The sequence below is a fragment of the Aspergillus steynii genome (genome assembly GCF_002849105.1).
Source record: "Aspergillus steynii IBT 23096 chromosome Unknown P170scaffold_4, whole genome shotgun sequence".
In the NCBI taxonomy this organism is placed as follows: domain Eukaryota; kingdom Fungi; phylum Ascomycota; class Eurotiomycetes; order Eurotiales; family Aspergillaceae; genus Aspergillus; species Aspergillus steynii.
This window is the reverse complement of record NW_020194401.1, coordinates 2312475-2329522: the sequence shown is the minus strand read 5'-3', so window position 1 is coordinate 2329522 and position 17048 is coordinate 2312475. Positions and strand designations below refer to the sequence as shown.

The 17048-nt window shown below is 55.0% G+C and overlaps 6 protein-coding genes across 6 annotated transcripts; 3 read left to right on the top strand and 3 right to left on the bottom strand.

Moving 5' to 3' along the window:
* Nucleotides 1-249: 249 nt before the first annotated feature.
* On the top strand, nt 250-1423 carry pmeA (putative pectin methylesterase; the record flags this gene model as incomplete). The annotated part of the gene is made up of 3 exons (XM_024852277.1): nt 250-737; nt 818-930; nt 987-1423. Exons 1-3 carry the CDS (start codon nt 292-294, stop codon nt 1421-1423), a joined length of 996 nt encoding a protein of 331 aa, XP_024704678.1. The 5' UTR covers nt 250-291.
* Nucleotides 1424-1620: 197 nt separating this feature from the next.
* P170DRAFT_384161 (M20 family metallopeptidase) lies at nt 1621-3080 on the bottom strand (the record flags this gene model as incomplete). The annotated part of the gene is made up of 4 exons (XM_024845670.1): nt 1621-1866; nt 1911-2053; nt 2115-2926; nt 2988-3080. 4 exons carry the CDS (start codon nt 3078-3080, stop codon nt 1643-1645), a joined length of 1272 nt encoding a protein of 423 aa, XP_024704677.1. The 3' UTR covers nt 1621-1642.
* Nucleotides 3081-3784: 704 nt separating this feature from the next.
* Nucleotides 3785-8433, top strand: P170DRAFT_475669 (uncharacterized protein; the record flags this gene model as incomplete). Its single annotated transcript, XM_024853283.1, has 4 exons — nt 3785-3821; nt 3894-5188; nt 5284-5659; nt 8273-8433. The coding sequence occupies 4 exons, from the start codon at nt 3785-3787 to the stop codon at nt 8431-8433; spliced, it is 1869 nt and encodes a 622-aa protein (XP_024704676.1).
* Nucleotides 8434-8928: 495 nt separating this feature from the next.
* Nucleotides 8929-10006, bottom strand: P170DRAFT_182961 (uncharacterized protein). The gene is made up of 2 exons (XM_024842669.1): nt 9370-10006; nt 8929-9268 (listed from the first exon to the last, which is right to left on the bottom strand). The coding sequence occupies exons 1-2, from the start codon at nt 9764-9766 to the stop codon at nt 9096-9098; spliced, it is 570 nt and encodes a 189-aa protein (XP_024704675.1). The 5' UTR covers nt 9767-10006; the 3' UTR covers nt 8929-9095.
* A 538-nt stretch (nt 10007-10544) lies between these two features.
* On the top strand, nt 10545-14640 carry P170DRAFT_408535 (cation-translocating P-type ATPase). The gene is made up of 4 exons (XM_024846737.1): nt 10545-11203; nt 11269-11534; nt 11592-13641; nt 13701-14640. The coding sequence occupies exons 1-4, from the start codon at nt 10964-10966 to the stop codon at nt 14328-14330; spliced, it is 3186 nt and encodes a 1061-aa protein (XP_024704674.1). The 5' UTR covers nt 10545-10963; the 3' UTR covers nt 14331-14640.
* A 744-nt stretch (nt 14641-15384) lies between these two features.
* On the bottom strand, nt 15385-16614 carry P170DRAFT_447038 (biotin synthase; the record flags this gene model as incomplete). Its single annotated transcript, XM_024850847.1, has 2 exons — nt 15385-16344; nt 16402-16614. The coding sequence occupies 2 exons, from the start codon at nt 16612-16614 to the stop codon at nt 15385-15387; spliced, it is 1173 nt and encodes a 390-aa protein (XP_024704673.1).
* Between the last annotated feature and the right edge of the window lie 434 nt (nt 16615-17048).

The following is a 17048-nucleotide window of genomic DNA, read 5'->3' as shown; positions in this document are numbered from 1 at the left end:
CAAACCCCAGAGCTGATTCGAGGGAATACAACGCCAGCGTGAGAATCGATTGGAAATGCCGGATGAGTTTCTCCGCCTCCATCGCTTGGCTTGTTTCAGCTGGAGAGCTTCGATTGATGCGAATCATGCACGGCATCAGGCAATGATGGCAAGACGGAGAAATCTGCTTTCATCGCCTAAGCATGGCCATTCGCCAGCATATAAATGCATGCATGAGCTGCCTTCTTTCTCCGTTTCCCACATCCTGCCAGTCAGCCCTACAGTCACTCTGATCCCCATTTCCACTACGAGATGTCTCCCCTAACAGCACTCATCCTCTTCATCCTCCCCATCCTCACACTCACCCACCCAACCATCAGCCCCAAACTCACCACCCGAACAACCGCCCCGCCAGACTGCATCACCGTCGACCAGCACAGCAGCAACAGCACATACACAACCATCACCGCCGCCATCGACAGCCTCGACGCCGACTCCTCGTCCGCATGCATCTACATCGCCGCAGGCACCTACGAAGAGCAACTGGTGATCAAATACCGCGGCAAACTAACCATCTACGGCGAGACCAACGACACAACCACCTACGCGCAGAACACGGTGACGATCACGCACACGATCTCCTCGCCGGAGGCCGGGTCGCTGGTCAAAAGCGCCACGCTGGCCGCGGAGAGTGACGGGCTGAGTATTTATAATGTGAACGTGGTGAATGGGTTCGGGGCCGGGGCGCAGGCTGTGGCGTATGTTTCTCTCTTCCCCCTTTTCTCTGTCTGATGGGTCAGAGATTATGGGATGGTGAGCTAAAAGGAAATGAATCTAGCCTCTCGGCCAACGGCAACGAAATGGCCTTCTACGCCTGCCAATTCATCAGCTACCAGGACACGCTATACGCCAAAGACGGAACCCAGTATTACAAGAACTGCTATATAGAAGGCATACCCTCCCCTTCTTCTCCTCTCCCCCAAGTCAAAAAATCTAACACTCCCCAGGAGCCGTCGACTACATCTTCGGCGCGGCGTCCGCCTACCTCTCGACCTGCACCGTCATCTCCACCGGCAAAGGCTTCGTAACCGCGATGTCCCGGCAAGAAGAATCCGACCCGGCATGGTACGCGTTCGACGGGTGCACGGTCTCCGCCGCCCCGGGCCTCGAGGACGAGTTAGCCGGGAAAGTGTACCTGGGACGGCCGTGGCGGGTGCTGGCGCGCGTGATCTACCAGCACTGTCAGCTGGGTGGAATCATTCATGCAGAAGGCTGGACGACGATGGCGGAGGGGGCGACGCCGTTGTACTACGAGTGGGAGAATACGGGGGAGGGAGCGGATACGGCGGCGAGGAAGTGGGAGAGTCAGATTGAGGGGGAAGTCTCGAAGGAGACGGTGTTGGGGGTGGGTTGGGAGGAGTGGGTGGATGGGGAGTTTGTGTGATTCTTTAGGTTATCGAATTCTATAGCACTACTTTCCTTGCTTTCATGATGTTCAGCAGCGCACACGTTTAGTGGGTGCGATGTCCATGCCACCGAGAGGGTGTACAATAGCACTCGATATGATGCATAATAAGCGTAATTTCACTGTCCCAGTCGCTAAGACTACTAATATAATAGATAATTATCAAGAGCTATTCTGGGCATGGAGGTGGTATCAAAGCTAATCCTCGGATTTCTTTTCAAAATCCGCCTTCACCTCCTGGGCAAACTCATCGTCCACCAGAACCTGACACGCCACAACGGCCATTCCTGCAGCGCAGTAGATACTCCGCCGATGCGACTCGGGCGATCCGGCGCCCTTCGTGAACTGAGGTGTGTGATTGACTCCGTCAACGGGGATGGCCATCATCCCGTGAAAGCCAGGCACAGCATACGAGACATTTCCTAAATCTGTCAGCACTGCATCAATCCAACATCACCAGACATACCCATATCCGTAGACCCGCCGCCAAACCGCTCGTCGCCTTTCCCTGCGTTGTCGAACACCGTATGATGGCCCATGACTCGCATGGCCGAAACGTAGCTCTGACAGATCGGCGTGTTCGTCTTCAGATCCGCATACGAGATGCCCCTATCGAATGCATCAGCACCACTCCACCCCAAAAGCCCCGGGCCTCATCCAATCAACCTACCATTCAAAATCAACCTTACACCCCGTCGCCGTCGCCGCCGCCTCAAAACACTTCACCACCTTCTCCGTCAATGGCTTCAGCGCCTTCACACTCGCCGCGCGAACATAATAATCCACCGACGCCGACATAGGAATCACATTCGGCCGATCCCCGCCATTAACAATGATGCCGTGAATCTTCTGACTGGGCAGAATCTGCTGCCTCAGGAGCGCAATATTCACGTACGCCGCAACCACCGCATCCAGCGCATTAATGCCCTCCCACGGCGCCGCCGCCGCATGCGCCGGCTTCCCCGTAAACGTCACTCTCACCTTATCATTCGCCAAATACCCACCGGGCACAACCGTCGCGATACTCAGCAGCTCGGTATCGTTCGTCACGATCGGAAACGGATGAACCATCAAGCAGGCGTCGACATCGCGGTACGCCCCCCGCTCTAGCAGCTTCACCTTCCCGCCGCCAGATTCCTCGGCCGGCGTGCCGAGCAGACGCACGGTGAGGGGCTTGTCCGCGGGGGCCTGCGCGCGCACCGCCTCGCAGGTTGCTATGAAGGCGGCGATCGAGCTCGTGGCGATGAGGTTGTGGCCGCAGGCGTGTCCGATGCCCGGGAGGGCGTCGTACTCGGCGTTGAAGGTCACGACGCGGCCGGAGCCGGGGCCGGAGCCGTGCGTGAATTCGATCTCGAACGCGGTGGGGAGGTCATAGACGCTGCGGCGGACCTCGTAGCCTTGCGAGTGGAGGGTGTCGAAGAGCTCGCAGATGGCGTTGTGGGCGTGGTGCTCTTCGTAGGCGAGTTCGGGGTTCGACCAGATCTGTTGGTGGTTAGTATGCAGTATAGGATTTGGTGAGGGGAGGGGAGGGGGAGGGGCGGACTTTGTGATTGATGCTTTTGAGCTGGGTGTCGTATTTCTGGAGAGCTGCTTGGACGCTTTCGATGAAGCGGGTTTGCGTTTGGGAGACTTTCATTTTGTGGTTGATTTCAGGATGGTTACTTTGTTCTACCTGGTTATGAGCGGGCGGGGATTCTATAGGGACCGCTATATATACCAACTACATCAACCTAGTGTACTGTTGCTCACGTTCCCCGTTGGAATGTAAATTGCATCATTTGCGTGCCGATATCCGATGCCATCACTTCGAGCAGATCATGTCTATCTTTACAACCAGGCTGGTTCTGACTCTTATCACAGACCCAATCGGCAGCCTCAGGCCGCAACTGCCGAATGCGGCATCCAGACGCCGAGTCCCGTGATTGGCGGTTGCGATAAGCCACACGTGACTGTGCCGACGCAGCCAATCAGAGGCGCGGCGTCGGCATGCTGGCGCTAGTCCCGATGGGGCAACTGCGCACTCGCCGAAATCCTCAGAAATTATTGTTGCGGCGTAGAGACTCTGCATTAATCAGTCTAGCAAGTTGGCAAAGGCCAGTCAAGTGGAGATGAATCGTATTTCCCCGCCGACCACCCCGCGGCTGGCCTTCCTTTTGTCTCGTCTCCAACACTCCAACACTTAACCCCCCGTCCGCACTCAAGACCGTCGCCGTTTCAACCGTGCAGGTCTCCAACTGCATCCGACTACGATTACGAGAGAGAAAACGTCGATGGCAACGGCCTGCGATAGCCGAGACACCAAGCCAGTGGAGCAGACGGGCCACGTCAGGCTGGGTGACAATGCATAAGCTTGGCAGGAAAGCACGCTCTAAGACCGGTAAGGATCCACTCAATTCCCTTTCATGTCGGAGAGGGCAATCGCATGGAGACACAAGCTCATCGAGCCCAGGCTGTCGGACGTGTAGAATCCGCAAGGTCAAATGCGACGAGGAAAAGCTGGCCGTGGCCGGGCATCGCGAGCCGCAGTGTCGACGATGTGCCGCAGCGCGCATTCTCTGCGAGTGGAAGGGCGGACCCATCCCACGGAGGGCCGCAGGAGCAGCACCAACAGCGCCAGGCCCGTCCAAGAAGAGCCAAGCGACGGAGGACCACCGCGCCGCCAGGAAACGGACGACGCCCTTGCAGGCCCCTTTGCTTCCCGCGCGGGATTCTTCGCCCGAGGTCCTCCAGGCCGCCAATTCTCTGGCGCTGTCCCACGCCGACCGGGCCTGTCTGGCCTATCTCCAAGATTCCGCCCTGGTGATGATTCTGGGGAAGCATTGGCCGTGGTCGACCATCTCGTATGCGTACCACCGCGTGGCCGTGCGGGAGCCCATGGTGATGAGCATGATTCTGGCCAGCAGCTCCAGCGAAATCCACCGATCTCGTCGCCACGACGTCTCCGCACGTGCTCGCAGCGCCGCCGGTGATTCGTGCGATCTCGACGGCCGGTCGCATTACGGCCGCGCCATGGCGGGCCTGCGTGACGCCCTGCAGCGCGATGTGAAGTCGCCCGCCCAGATCGAGGCCGTCTTCATCACCCTCTGGCTGATGGTCGATTATGAGAATCGCTTCGGCAGTGGTGCCGCCGGTATCAACGTCCATGTGCGCGGCATTCTGTCCATGCTGTCCCAGCATGTCGTGCCTCTGCTGAAGCCCCGCGACGAGAGCCTGTCCTCGCCCCCAGCAGCGATCACGGCTGGCCTGAGTCCCGCCGAGGCGCCGGCGGAAAGCTGTTCCATGGATGGGGAGAGTAGTAGTCTTTCCCAATCGGCCTGCGCGCCTGTAGAGCGGCACAATGGCAAACTGCGATCGACGTCGGTGCCCCTGTTTCTGCTCTGGACGTTGTACTTCTTCACCCCGGGCGCGCTGTTCTGCGGACCAGGCAGCGTGGGAGTGGACGAGATTGATCTCTTTCGGTGCTTCATCCGCGCAGAATCAGGGACGACGGAGTTGAGTCTGCCCGAGCTCTACCGGATCAGTAGACAGTCGCCCGCGCGGTTCTGGGGGGAGGCGTATCCGGTGACGGCCCAATTGGATGACATGGAGAACCTCCCTGGCCTGACCCTGTATCACCGCAGCCATGTGACCCAGTTCCATATCACCGAATTTTACCGACAGGGCTTGCCCAGCTGCCTGGGCAGCTCTGCCGGGGCCCAGACTTCGTATCGGCGGATAGTCGACGAGATTGCAACGATTTCCGACGTAAGACTTGGCATCTGTCTATTTTCCCTCATTCGGCTAAATTGGCCTTCCATTCGGGACCGAACCACTGGAACTGACCTCGCGGGCATTTGCAGGAATTCGACTCTCTCCTCTCCTCCGCCAAAGCTGCGCCGTCCTGTGAGATCGCAGGAGACGGCCGGAGGGTGATGGAAACGGTGTATTGGGCATCCATCACCTTCTACAGCACCATCGTCTACCTCCATCTCTGCACGGCGGACACCCCGGAGCAGCACCGGGAAGAACAGGAGATCCTGTCTCTTGGCGAGGCCGTCTCGCTCGTTCTGGAGCTGGCGCTGAAGCTGCATCGCAGCCGACCCCGACTGACGGTCCGCATCGTGTGGCCCTTGTTCCTGGCCGGCATCGCCACGCGCGACGCCATCTATCAAGATTGGGTGTCGATCCGACTGCGGGAGCTGGGCCGCTACGGGCAGAACTACAGCCGGGTCAGCCGTCAGTTCGACGAGCTGATCCGGGGGGACCGGACCTGTTTTTTTCCCAGATTCCATCCTCCATCTGCAGGATGGCCGGACGATCTAGACCGATTCACCCTTGACTGAAAGATGACACGGCAGACGAAGGGATTCGCAACCGGCCTGTGTCCGGGTTCAGTCGAAGTATATCCATGCTGTGTATAGTATCGACTAGCCCTTGACTTCGTAGCACCAACCAGCTCTAGCCTCTAGCTCTATCCTCTAGCCCCAAAGACCAATCCAATCTGACGAATCTGAACTCAGCAAACGTAACCCACCAATAACGACCTTCTCCAGCTGTGACGATAGCATTATCTGCACCGTGACGAATCCGCTGGAGCCAGTCACCGCGTGACAAGAATCAGACCAAAGAACGAGCCAGTTAGAGCCGAAGGTTCTAGAATCCTTCTCGAAGCGCCAGACCTGCCACAAATATTATTATTCGTTCATTCTTATTTTCCAAAAAGCAAAAAGACCAGGAAGGAAGAACGAATCCGTCTCGTCCCACCTCATTCGCTTCCCAGAGTCCCAGACTAGACTAGACGAGACTAAACTCTTGGCCTCAGCAGTGCAGTCAGCCTTGCCCCTCACGCACTGGACAAAGGCTATGAATAGGAATAGACTAGGGAGTAGGGACAGGGCCTCCGTATCTACCACCTCTATTATTATTATCCAGCCAACTCCAAGACCCAGCAGAACCCACTATACCCGGTCTCCGGCGGATCCAAGCCCGCCCAAGTCCAAGCCCAGCCCGAGGTCCTGATAGTGAATGAGTGGGTAGTGTGCCGTCCGGATGGGGGCTATTCTATGTATTCATTCTGATCCTTGTCTTTAGTACGGATTACTGTGTAGTTACACTCATCTGGATACATAACCTGAAGGAGAAGAGAAGGTAAGAAGGAAGAAATATGAACCCGAGGACTGAACAACCAGTTACACAAACCGCATAAACATAATTCAAAGGACCAAAAATAATCCATGTCCAGTAGTCTATAACATCCCCGTTATGATTTACCACACCACTAGACCCTGCCTTGCCTGTCTGCCTGGCAGTCTCTCCGCGGAGAGACACACAGACACCGACACCGACAGGGATGGGGATCGACAGCATCGCGTGATCGGACATTTATATTTTCGCAATTAATTAATTTAATTCATTCTTTAATTGAATTTTGAATTAAATTTAATTCGACACAGAATGCAAGGGAGGGTTCACAGGTACTTTGGTAGGGTTATGTCATTACGAAGTCAATGGCTTGACGGGAACTCAATCATTAAGCCAACGAAAAGAATACACCCACACTAACTAACCACGACTTACAAGTTACTGCCCACTATGCCATAGCGATCCAAACCAGATCCAAAAAACGATACAAATCCCAATCTCCACGTAAAAACCCATAAATCACGAATCTCTAGCGCCGCACGCGACAGTTTCCCTTTACGAACAGGTCAGATTACAGGCTTGGCTGTCTCGGAGGGGTTAGGAGGAGCTGCAGTCTGGACGGTTTATACTCTGTCTGGCGAGAGATGCTGGATTGGGAAACATGGAGGGTCCAGAACTCATTAACTAGGGGCGGGGTAGAGGGGAGATGGGATTGTTGTAATCCATATGGGTTGGGTTCAACGGACCTGTGTCCAATGGTATATCCTCCGGAGGATATCAGGACTTACGACTAGTTAGGTAGTTAATGTTAATTGAATACTAGTAACTGACCAATGTGTTAGTTTCAATTGGTTAAATCCAGGGACACAGCTTACTCCGGAGTAGACAGCATACTGTAATAAATCGTATACAGAGTAGAGTTGCAATTAGTAAATCCATCCGAGATTATAGAGAAATATACCTACTCTACCCGTATCAAACAAGCTCAATAAGTCCTCCCAAGACCTTTAAACTGACACGACACACCATCTGCCGTGTCACATACTCTATTCTACTCTATCTAATCAGGATCAGGATCAATCAGATAGATTGAATCTGCCAACAAGTAGATACTGCGTATGCACTCCGCCGCCAGCTCGCGAACCATAAGCTCGAGACAGGTCATCTGCATGCATACATACCTACATCTACACATCTACAGTCGACCAAACCAGGGCAATCAAATCAACCAATCAATCAATCATTGAGTCCCTCGTCCTCGTCCTCGGAAAGACAAGTCGAGCAAATGACCGATTCAACTCGACTCGGCTCGGCGACATCGACACTCCGAACTAACTCCTCCATACTACTACTAGTTAATAATAACTCCACAGGAAAGAAATCGACAGGTCTAGAAGACCACGCCAAGAAAAGCAGGCCCGTGATGTCAACACCGTCACCCAGCTCCTTCCCTATACTACGTACGGCGTAGGTGGCACTACGCATACACCCCGGATCCTGCTGACTCGGAAACAGTACTGCGTAACAACTCCCCACTAATAAAACGCCTCTTATTAACGACAAATAATAGTAACGCCTGTTAAGCACAGGTACTGCGTCTGTACTACGACGTAAGAAAAGTGACGTGCAGGGTGCAGGGCATAGGGCATTTATCTTGTCTTGTCGTGTTGCTTCGCTCGCTTCATCCGTCAGACTGACACACGACAGTTGCACTCAAGGGTGTTCATTTCTACGCGTTCATTTTCACCGAGGAAAATGTTGATCTTCATGGTGTCAGCTCGGGCTCACTTGGGGGCGATTCCGGTTTTCTCTTCCGATGCGTTGGCAGCGTCATCAAACAGGGAACTGAAGAAACTAAGCATACGTAGGGCAGATGCGTTCATTAGTGAACAGACTCACCGCATCTGATCTATCCCGGATGATGCGATATGCGATGATGTGGATATGGAGTGGACAGGACGGACGGGGAACACGAGTGATTGGAACAACGTGTGGAGAAGCGACAGACCGACGTACACGTTCATCACCATCCCCCAGGACTCCGTCTGCCCTCGTTCCGAAGTAGTCGTAAGTATGTACCTGTGTGAGGGAACAAAAACAATAACAGAATCCTACGTATCTCCGAGTCGGATACCGAGTCGGTACTCCATCTAGTGTCTGTCCCATGTACATGCACTCCAGCCAACCCCGGTCCATGGGCGTATCATATCATATCATATCGTCACATTGGGAATGCCACTATCCCACCAACTCCGTAAACCAGTCCCTTCCCTGCTTCCATACCCACCGACAATCCCAGAAGATCGGATGTGGGGATTGCTGGAACAGGCAAGGTCGGGGTTGGCAGTATTGGGCATATGTGCTGGTGATAAGCCCGGAATGACGCAAGACAAACGCGAGTGGGAACTTGTTGCGATGGCTGCAGCAGGGGCAATTCCGGGGTGGTTGGACGAGGCCAAGAGACAGAAAAAAAAAAAAAAAAAACATTCGATAGGATTCGATGGAACCTTAGACGGTAGGGAAATGAAAATCAGGGGAGGAAAAAAAAAGGGAAGAGGGTCCGGTGGATTCTACCCAAGACCCTACCTACGAGACAAGAAAGCCGTATCAGGACTATCGTACGAAGGACGGGAACGCCAACCCCTACGGCGTAAACCTCACCCAAAGCCGAGAGTCCCAGAATCCCAGGCGGATTAGTCCGGACTCCATGAAGGAGAGCCAAGAGGCGCTAGAGTCAGCCTTGTCCCCGCACTGTCCAGGAGCCAAGCATTGGCATAAGGACCAGCGACAATCAGCAGCCCTACCAAGATTCCTGTACGTATGGCCCCCCCGGTGGCCCGACCGGGTCTGTCCTTCTAGCCTTCGTTCCACGGTGACTTGGCGGGCGGTGTCATTGGCTGGTTCCGGGTGGAGTTCGTGGCCTCGACGGGCTTCTGCTGCTGCGGTTCGACGATGATGGCGCATAATAATGACACTGTTGTCGGATTTCCGGTTCGGGTCAAATCGTTTTCTTTTTTTGTTTTTCTTTCTTGTCGGGTTCAAAGAAACAGGGAGAAGGGAAAGGCCGGAAGATGGGAGACACAGGAGGGCAAGCACATGTTTGTCAATCCCACGCGGACTCCCCTTCCCTTCCCCGTCTGTCCCCAACGCGACACCGCCCACCCTCGTAGAAACCGGCCAATGCATGGAAAATTCTCTCATGCATCAAGGGTGATCCTGGGGATGGGGCGCAAAACTGAAGGATGGAGGGGGAGGGGGAAAGGCGGGGATTAGAAGAAACTGCAACCAAATCAAATCACATCACTGGACTCCCATCGGAACTAGACTCACGGCGCCAAACAAAAGCACCGCTCCGACTTCCACGCCGACCAGATCGGTGCTCGGCCGATCACCCGCCATTTCGAATTGGGGCTGGTCCTAGGGCCCAGGGACACGCCAGGTTCTACTCGTTTCGTTTCCGGAAACGAAACACGAGCCCATGCCGCCGTATTCCGGAGCCCGATTGCAGACGAAAAAGCAAAAAGTCGACAGGTCCAATGAGATAGGGCAGCCGTTGGGTCGGATAAGTCGGCTAAGACCGGGCGATGATAGCAGCAGAAACCAAACGGCCGCAGACTCAGACCAGACTAGTGGATCAACCGCCAGGACGCCCAGGCCATTCAGGAGGCGCGACGGGTTGCATTTAGGGTTGTGAGTGGCTCTCAGACCCCTCCCTCCTGCTGCGCGCCAAGAGACACCAACCCTCCAGGCAGTCCGAAGGCGGGAAAGTCCCCAAGAGCCGCCAAGGCTCTTCCGGGCGCGGGAGCCTTGGCGCTCCCGCTGGAGATGCAGGGTGCGGTGGCCAATCACGGCCTGTCGCCACCCCTCGGTTCGCGTATTCAGCGTTGCCGCCGAGCCTAAGCCGAGTCTCACGTGGCGGGCGGCCGGTCGTCTGCGTCATACCCGTCAACCATGTACATTCCCAGCATCGTCGCCTCCGTGGTCCAAGGTTCGATGCCAAGAAGGTTGTGCCATGCGTCCCTGTGATTGGCATGCCGACGCTGGGTGAGAATGGAGAGATTCGAATTGGCATGCCCGCCAAGAGTATGACTTTGCCTTCGCGTCATCCGGCGACTTTGAGTTAAATAGGCCATGGTTTCCCCCGACCTTCTGAAAGGTGGAAGTTTAAAACAGTAGGATCTACATTTCCAACCCGGTGTGTCTCTTTCGCAGGTTCGTGTATGGACTCACATTCTCTTGAGGACACAATCTATATGGAGCCACCCTAAGAGATCAAAGCTTCATTAGTAGATCCAAACTTCGACACAATACACACCCTCCCCCCTCTTTCACTCCCTCCCATCTCATCTTACCTATCTCACCACCCTCCCGCTTCGCTCCATCTGAGACACACAGAAGATGGCCCGCGACGAAAAGGATCAGTCGCTGGGTGCGACTGAGCAACCGCTCTCCAAACCCGCCCACGCCCTCACATACGAAGACGTCCTCCGGGAACTTTCCGTCAACTCGGAGGAAGGTCTAACCAATGCCGAAGTCAAGCAACGCCTGAGCAAATATGGCCCCAACGAATTGGAAGGTGGCGAAGGCGTTTCGATGGTGAAAATCGTTATTCGACAGATTGCCAACGCAATGATGCTGGTGAGTATCCATGCCTTTTCCTCCCGTCAATGCTTGACATGCGCTAATACTCAATCGCCTCGTAGGTCCTTATCATTGCCATGGCCGTCAGTTTCGGTATCCGATCGTGGATCGAAGGTGGTGTCATTGCCGCCGTCATCGGTCTCAATATCGTCGTAGGTGTATACCAGGATTATGCGGCGGAGAAAACAATGGACTCGTTGCGATCCCTGAGTTCCCCCACGGGAGTTGCCACGCGAGACGGAAAGACAGCCACGGTGCCTGCTTCGGAGATTGTTCCCGGAGATATGATTGAACTCAAAGTGGGCGATACCGTCCCCGCCGACGTTAGGTATGAATCCTCGCCTGAGCAAAGAAAATGGCTAGACGCTAACCTGTTCGCTGCTAGACTCGTGGACGCGATGAACTTTGAAACCGACGAGGCTCTCTTGACCGGAGAGTCTTTGCCCGTGCAGAAGGAGGTTGACTCTGTATTTGACGACGACACCGGTCCCGGAGACCGCCTGAACATCGCCTACAGCTCATCCACAGTCACTCGAGGCCGCGCCCGTGGTGTGGTTGTCGGTACCGGAATGCGAACTGAAATCGGAGCCATCGCCGCGGCTCTTCGTGCTAACGACTCCAAGAGAAGACCGGTGAAGCGTGGCCCCGAGGGAGAAACGAAGAAGCGTTGGTACGTGCAGGCATGGACCCTCACCTGCACGGATGCCGTCGGTCGTTTTCTGGGCATCAACGTCGGAACTCCCCTGCAGCGCAAACTCTCGAAGCTGGCGCTCCTGCTCTTTGCCATTGCCGTGGTTCTCGCCATCATTGTCGAGGGTGCCAACGAAATGCGCAACGACAAGGAAGTCATCATCTATGCAGTGGCAACAGGCCTGGCCATGATTCCTGCCTGTCTCGTGGTGGTCTTGACCATTACCATGGCGGTAGGAACCAAGCAAATGGTTGAAAGAAATGTCATTGTTCGAAAGCTTGACTCTCTGGAAGCACTTGGCGCTGTGTCTAACATTTGCTCAGACAAAACCGGAACCCTTACCCAAGGGCGCATGGTTGCCAGAAGGGCCTGGATCCCGTCCATGGGTACCTACTCCGTGGGAGCGTCTAGCGACCCATTCAACCCCTACGAGGGTGATCTGAGCTTGCTCTCTGACCCCCCTGTGAAGCTTGACCGTGAGACCCTCGGAGAGCCGACCCAGGCCGAGGAGTTGTTGAAGGACAACAAAGCGTTGGAGGAGTACCTCAACGTTGCATCCATGGCTAACCTTGCCCACGTGCACAAGTCTGATGCCGACGAGTGGCAGGCCCGTGGTGAGCCCACCGACATTGCCATCCAGGTTTTCGCATCCCGCTTCAACTGGGGCCGTGATCGCTGGACCAAGGGCGAGAAGGCTCTCTGGCACCAGAAGGCTGAGTATCCCTTCGATTCTACCGTCAAGAAGATGTCTGTTATTTTCGCCAGCCAAGATCGCGAGATGATCTTCACCAAAGGTGCCGTGGAACGTGTCATTGAATCTTGCTCGTCCATTGTCTGGACCGCCGGCTCTGAGCCTGTTCCCCTGGATGGGAATATCAAGGAGGAGATCTTGCAGAACATGGAAGCGCTTGCGAAGGAGGGTCTTCGAGTTCTTTGCCTTGCCTGCCGGGAAAACCCCCTGCCTGTGAAGGGCGACGAAGTGCCCCCTCGTGAAGAAGTCGAAAAGGAGCTCACCTTCTGCGGACTGATCGGTCTTTATGACCCCCCTCGCCCTGAAACTGCCGGTGCTATTGAAGAGTGTTATCGTGCTGGTATTTCGGTCCACATGGTGACTGGTGACCACCCCGGTACTGCGCGCGCGATCGCTGCCCAGGTTGGCATTATTCCCGCCGATATGCACCGTCTGTCCAAGGATGTTGCCGATGCCATGGTCATGACTGCCAGCCAGTTTGACAAGCTGACCGAAGACGAAATTGATGACCTGCCCACGCTCCCCCTGGTGATTGCTCGTTGCGCCCCCAACACCAAGGTCCGTATGATCGACGCGCTGCACCGCCGAGGAAAGTATGCGGCGATGACCGGTGATGGTGTCAATGACTCGCCGTCTTTGAAGCGCGCCGATGTTGGTATTGCCATGGGTCAGGCTGGATCTGACGTAGCCAAGGATGCTTCCGAACTGGTTTTGACTGACGATAACTTTGCCTCTATTATCAATGGAATTGAGGAGGGTCGCCGCATTTTCGATAACATTCAGAAATTCGTCCTGCATTTGTTGGCGGAAAACGTTGGCCTGGCCCTCACCCTGCTCATTGGTCTTGTATTCAAGGATGGAAACGGACAATCGGTCTTCCCCATTGCTCCTGTAGAAATCTTGTGGATCATCATGATTACCTCTGGTCTTCCTGATATGGGATTGGGAATGGAAATTGCTGCGCCGGATATTATGAACCGCCCCCCTCAGAGTGTAAGTTTTTATTTCCCGCATATTCGCTGCTTGATGATCATCGCTAATACCATCGATAGAAACAAGGTATCTTCACCTGGGAAGTCATTGTGGACACCCTCGTTTATGGCGTTTGGATGGCGGCTCTTTGCCTGGCCTCTTTCTCCCTCGTGATGTTCGGATGGGGCGACGGCGACCTCGCCAGCGGTTGCAACAGCAATGCTTCGGACGAATGTACCACTGTGTACCGTGCTCGTGCGACCACCTTCGTCTGCATGACCTGGTTCGCGCTCTTCCTCGCTTGGGAGCAGATCAACATGCGTCGTAGTTTCTTCCGTATGCAGCCCGACTCGGACCGATACTTCACCCAGTGGATGTTCGATGTCTGGCGCAACAAGTTCCTCTTCTTCGGTATCATGATCGGCTTCGTGACCACCTTCCCCATTCTTTACATCCCTGTCATCAACACCGTGGTGTTCAAACACAAGCCTATCTCCTGGGAATGGGGTGTCGTGATCGTGGAAGCGATCCTCTTCTTCCTAGGCGTTGAAACTTGGAAGTGGGCCAAGCGTATCTACTTCCGACGTCAGGAGCGTCTCGGCAAGGGCAAAGAAGAGCGAAAGCTGCCCGGTGATTTCAGCCGCTATCCCACGATGAGCCGATCGGACACTCAGGCCACGGACATGAAGGTCGAGCATTCCATGGTTTAGTCGGACCTGGATGCCCGGGCGTTGTCACGAATGCCTAGGATACGAGTTATCTTTTTCAAAAGTCTGCTGATCCCAGGAAACCTACCAGAACAGAAGGATCAGGATGACTGCACATCAAGCAGAGCAGTCACGATCCTTTTTCGCAGCGCGAAACCCCACGCGACTGTTGATGATCACCAACGGCTGGCCTTTCCTGGTATGACATGGTGATGAATTTTCGCTCGCACATATTTCGGAATGATTGATTGGATATGTTCGATATTTGCATGTAATGAGATCATAGCATATAGAATTGATGGATTTCTTTGACTGTATCTTCCTTGACTGGTGATGCGTAGACTTGCACTTCCTATTGTTCAACGGGGTCTAGAGGAGGCCTTATATAGCTTCAACAAAACTGCAATTGAGGGGTAACGGGCAGCTAACACCTGTTAACACGTAATTCCAAGCATTCTGTTACACTGAAGATTGTATCTGCCTATTCTGTTTGCCACCAGGATTGGTATGCCCGAAGAGAGGGTGGAGAGATACGGACTTCTCGCCGGTGACGAGCGGAGGACACTAGGTTCTCTGCCGGACTGCCTAATTTGGACCGGACGGGAGGAGTGAATGATAGACGATAGTTTGTTAAGTCTAAGAAGATTGAGATTGTTCAAAGAGTGAAGGGAGATGGAGGATGAGTTCGTGGATGGAGAGGAAACGGGGAGAGGGGCGGAGAACTGGGCGGAGAACACTCGACTATCCCTCCTCGCAGAGTAAGAGCCAACACACCATCATGTGACGGCCGTTTAGGCAACGCTCTTGACTTTTCTTGAGTAACGCAAGGGGGCAGAAAAGTGGAAAGATGTACTGCGTAGAGATGCCACTTCGGCGCCAAGGGATGTCCAAGAAGCGCGGAATCAGTCGGGTCGAATCAAATCTACGCGGGGGCAGCACGGTCATACGGTGAATCTTGCCGATCGCATTGCTTCTATTGGATCGTAATAATGCCTCATCTCGGACTGACTCATCGCTCGGCGGAGTAAACAAACAAAAAGTGCGGGGAACACGCTATCTACGACGTGGTCGCTGCGGCCGGCGCAGGCGACACACTTTCCGGAGTGGATTCCACTGCCGGTTGCGAGACCTCGTCACCCTTTTCGAAGCTGCGCATGGGGTAGTATCCCCACTTCTCGAACATGACCCGGTCCTCATCCCATCCGTTGCAGTCGGTCGTCAGCATCTTCTCGCCCGTGAAGACGGCATTGGCGCCGGCATTGAAGCAGGCAACCTGCTGCTCCTCGGTCAGGGCAATGCGACCGGCGGCCAGACGCACGATGGTGGCAGGAAGGACGATACGGGCCGTGGCAATAGTTCGCAGAAGCTTATCGAAGGGGATCATCTTGCGATCTCCGAGAGGGGTACCGGGGATGGGGACGAGAGCGTTGACGGGGAAGGATTCGGGGTGCGAAGGCAAAGAAGAAACGGTGTGGATCAGACCGATACGGTCGGTGTCGGCCTCGCCCAGACCCAAAATACCACCGGAGCAGACGTTGATTCCGGCGTCGCGGACATGGGACAGGGTCTTCAGTCGCTCATCGTACGATCGAGTGGTGATGATGGTCGGGTAGAATTCGCGAGAAGTGTCGAGGTTATGGTTGTAGGCCGTCAAACCGGCATCCTTCAGCTCCTTGGCCTGGTTCTCGTCGATCATGCCCAGCGTCACGCAGACCTCCATGCCCATCTCGCGCACACCCGACACCATCTGCTTGACATTCTTGAGACTGGTCTTGCGGCCGCGCATGTCACGCCAGGCGGCACCCATGCAGAAACGGGTACTCCCGTTCGCCTTGGCGTTTCGGGCAGCCTTCAGCACTTCGTCGACGGGACTCATTTTCGTGGCTTTCAATCCGGTGTCGTAGCGCGACGACTGAGCGCAGTACGAACAGTCCTCACTGCAGCCGCCCGTCTTGATGTTCATCAAGGTGCACATCTGGATGGCGGAAGGGTCATGAAAGCGTCGGTGAACCGCAGCCTACATTTACTCGTTAGATCGATGCACGGGGAGGCTAGAGAGAACGGGAGCACCCACAGCGGCATAGGTAAGCTGGTTCAACGGGGTCTGGTAGATTTGCTGGACATCCTCGCGGGTCCAATTGGTGCGCGGAACGGTGGCCCCGGTGGCCTCCTGCAAAGCAATTGGGATTCTGCTGTTCAGGGAGGCGGCACTAGGGGCTTGCTGGACAGTACCGTAGGATCTCTTTAGGAGGGTCCGGGGTAGGGACCGCGGGAGAGGAAGCGACATGATCGCGGTGTGGATGCGTCGAGACAGTGATCACCAACGTAACAAATGGAATGAGGGGGGAAGAGCGAAAGAAAGAGTGATAAGACGTCGAGGCGGAAAACAAATCAAGCACCTCGGGAAATGAACAGATCGAATGGAGAGGAGGGGAAGTGGGCGCACACACAGGCAGTGACTGGCAGCAATTGATGGATTACTCACGGGTGGGGGAAGAGAGAGGGCGAGAGAACGAGGCGGGCCGCCGCCAAAGCTAAAGCGGGTATAGCACCAGTCACGGACAAGATAATCCAAATAACATTGCTGTGGCTCCTCTCCCCCTCGTCGGGAAGAACGCAGTGCCGTCATCGTGGGGAGGGTGTTTCGCAGCCTTGTTGACCCCAACGCCCGTTCAACCCGTGTGGTGTCGAGCATATCCACCCCGAGGGAACGTCATCGCG

Coding starts and splice junctions, on each gene's coding strand:
- P170DRAFT_182961 (XM_024842669.1), bottom strand. CDS start 9,766: ATGAGAGAATTTTCCATGCATTGGCCGGTTTCTACGAGGGTGGGCGGT. Junction 9,269..9,369: donor CCATACGTACAGGAATCTTG/GTAGGGCTGCTG, acceptor TCCTTCATGGAG/TCCGGACTAATCCGCCTGGG.
- P170DRAFT_408535 (XM_024846737.1), top strand. CDS start 10,964: ATGGCCCGCGACGAAAAGGATCAGTCGCTGGGTGCGACTGAGCAACCG. Junction 11,204..11,268: donor TTGCCAACGCAATGATGCTG/GTGAGTATCCAT, acceptor ATCGCCTCGTAG/GTCCTTATCATTGCCATGGC. Junction 13,642..13,700: donor TGAACCGCCCCCCTCAGAGT/GTAAGTTTTTAT, acceptor TACCATCGATAG/AAACAAGGTATCTTCACCTG.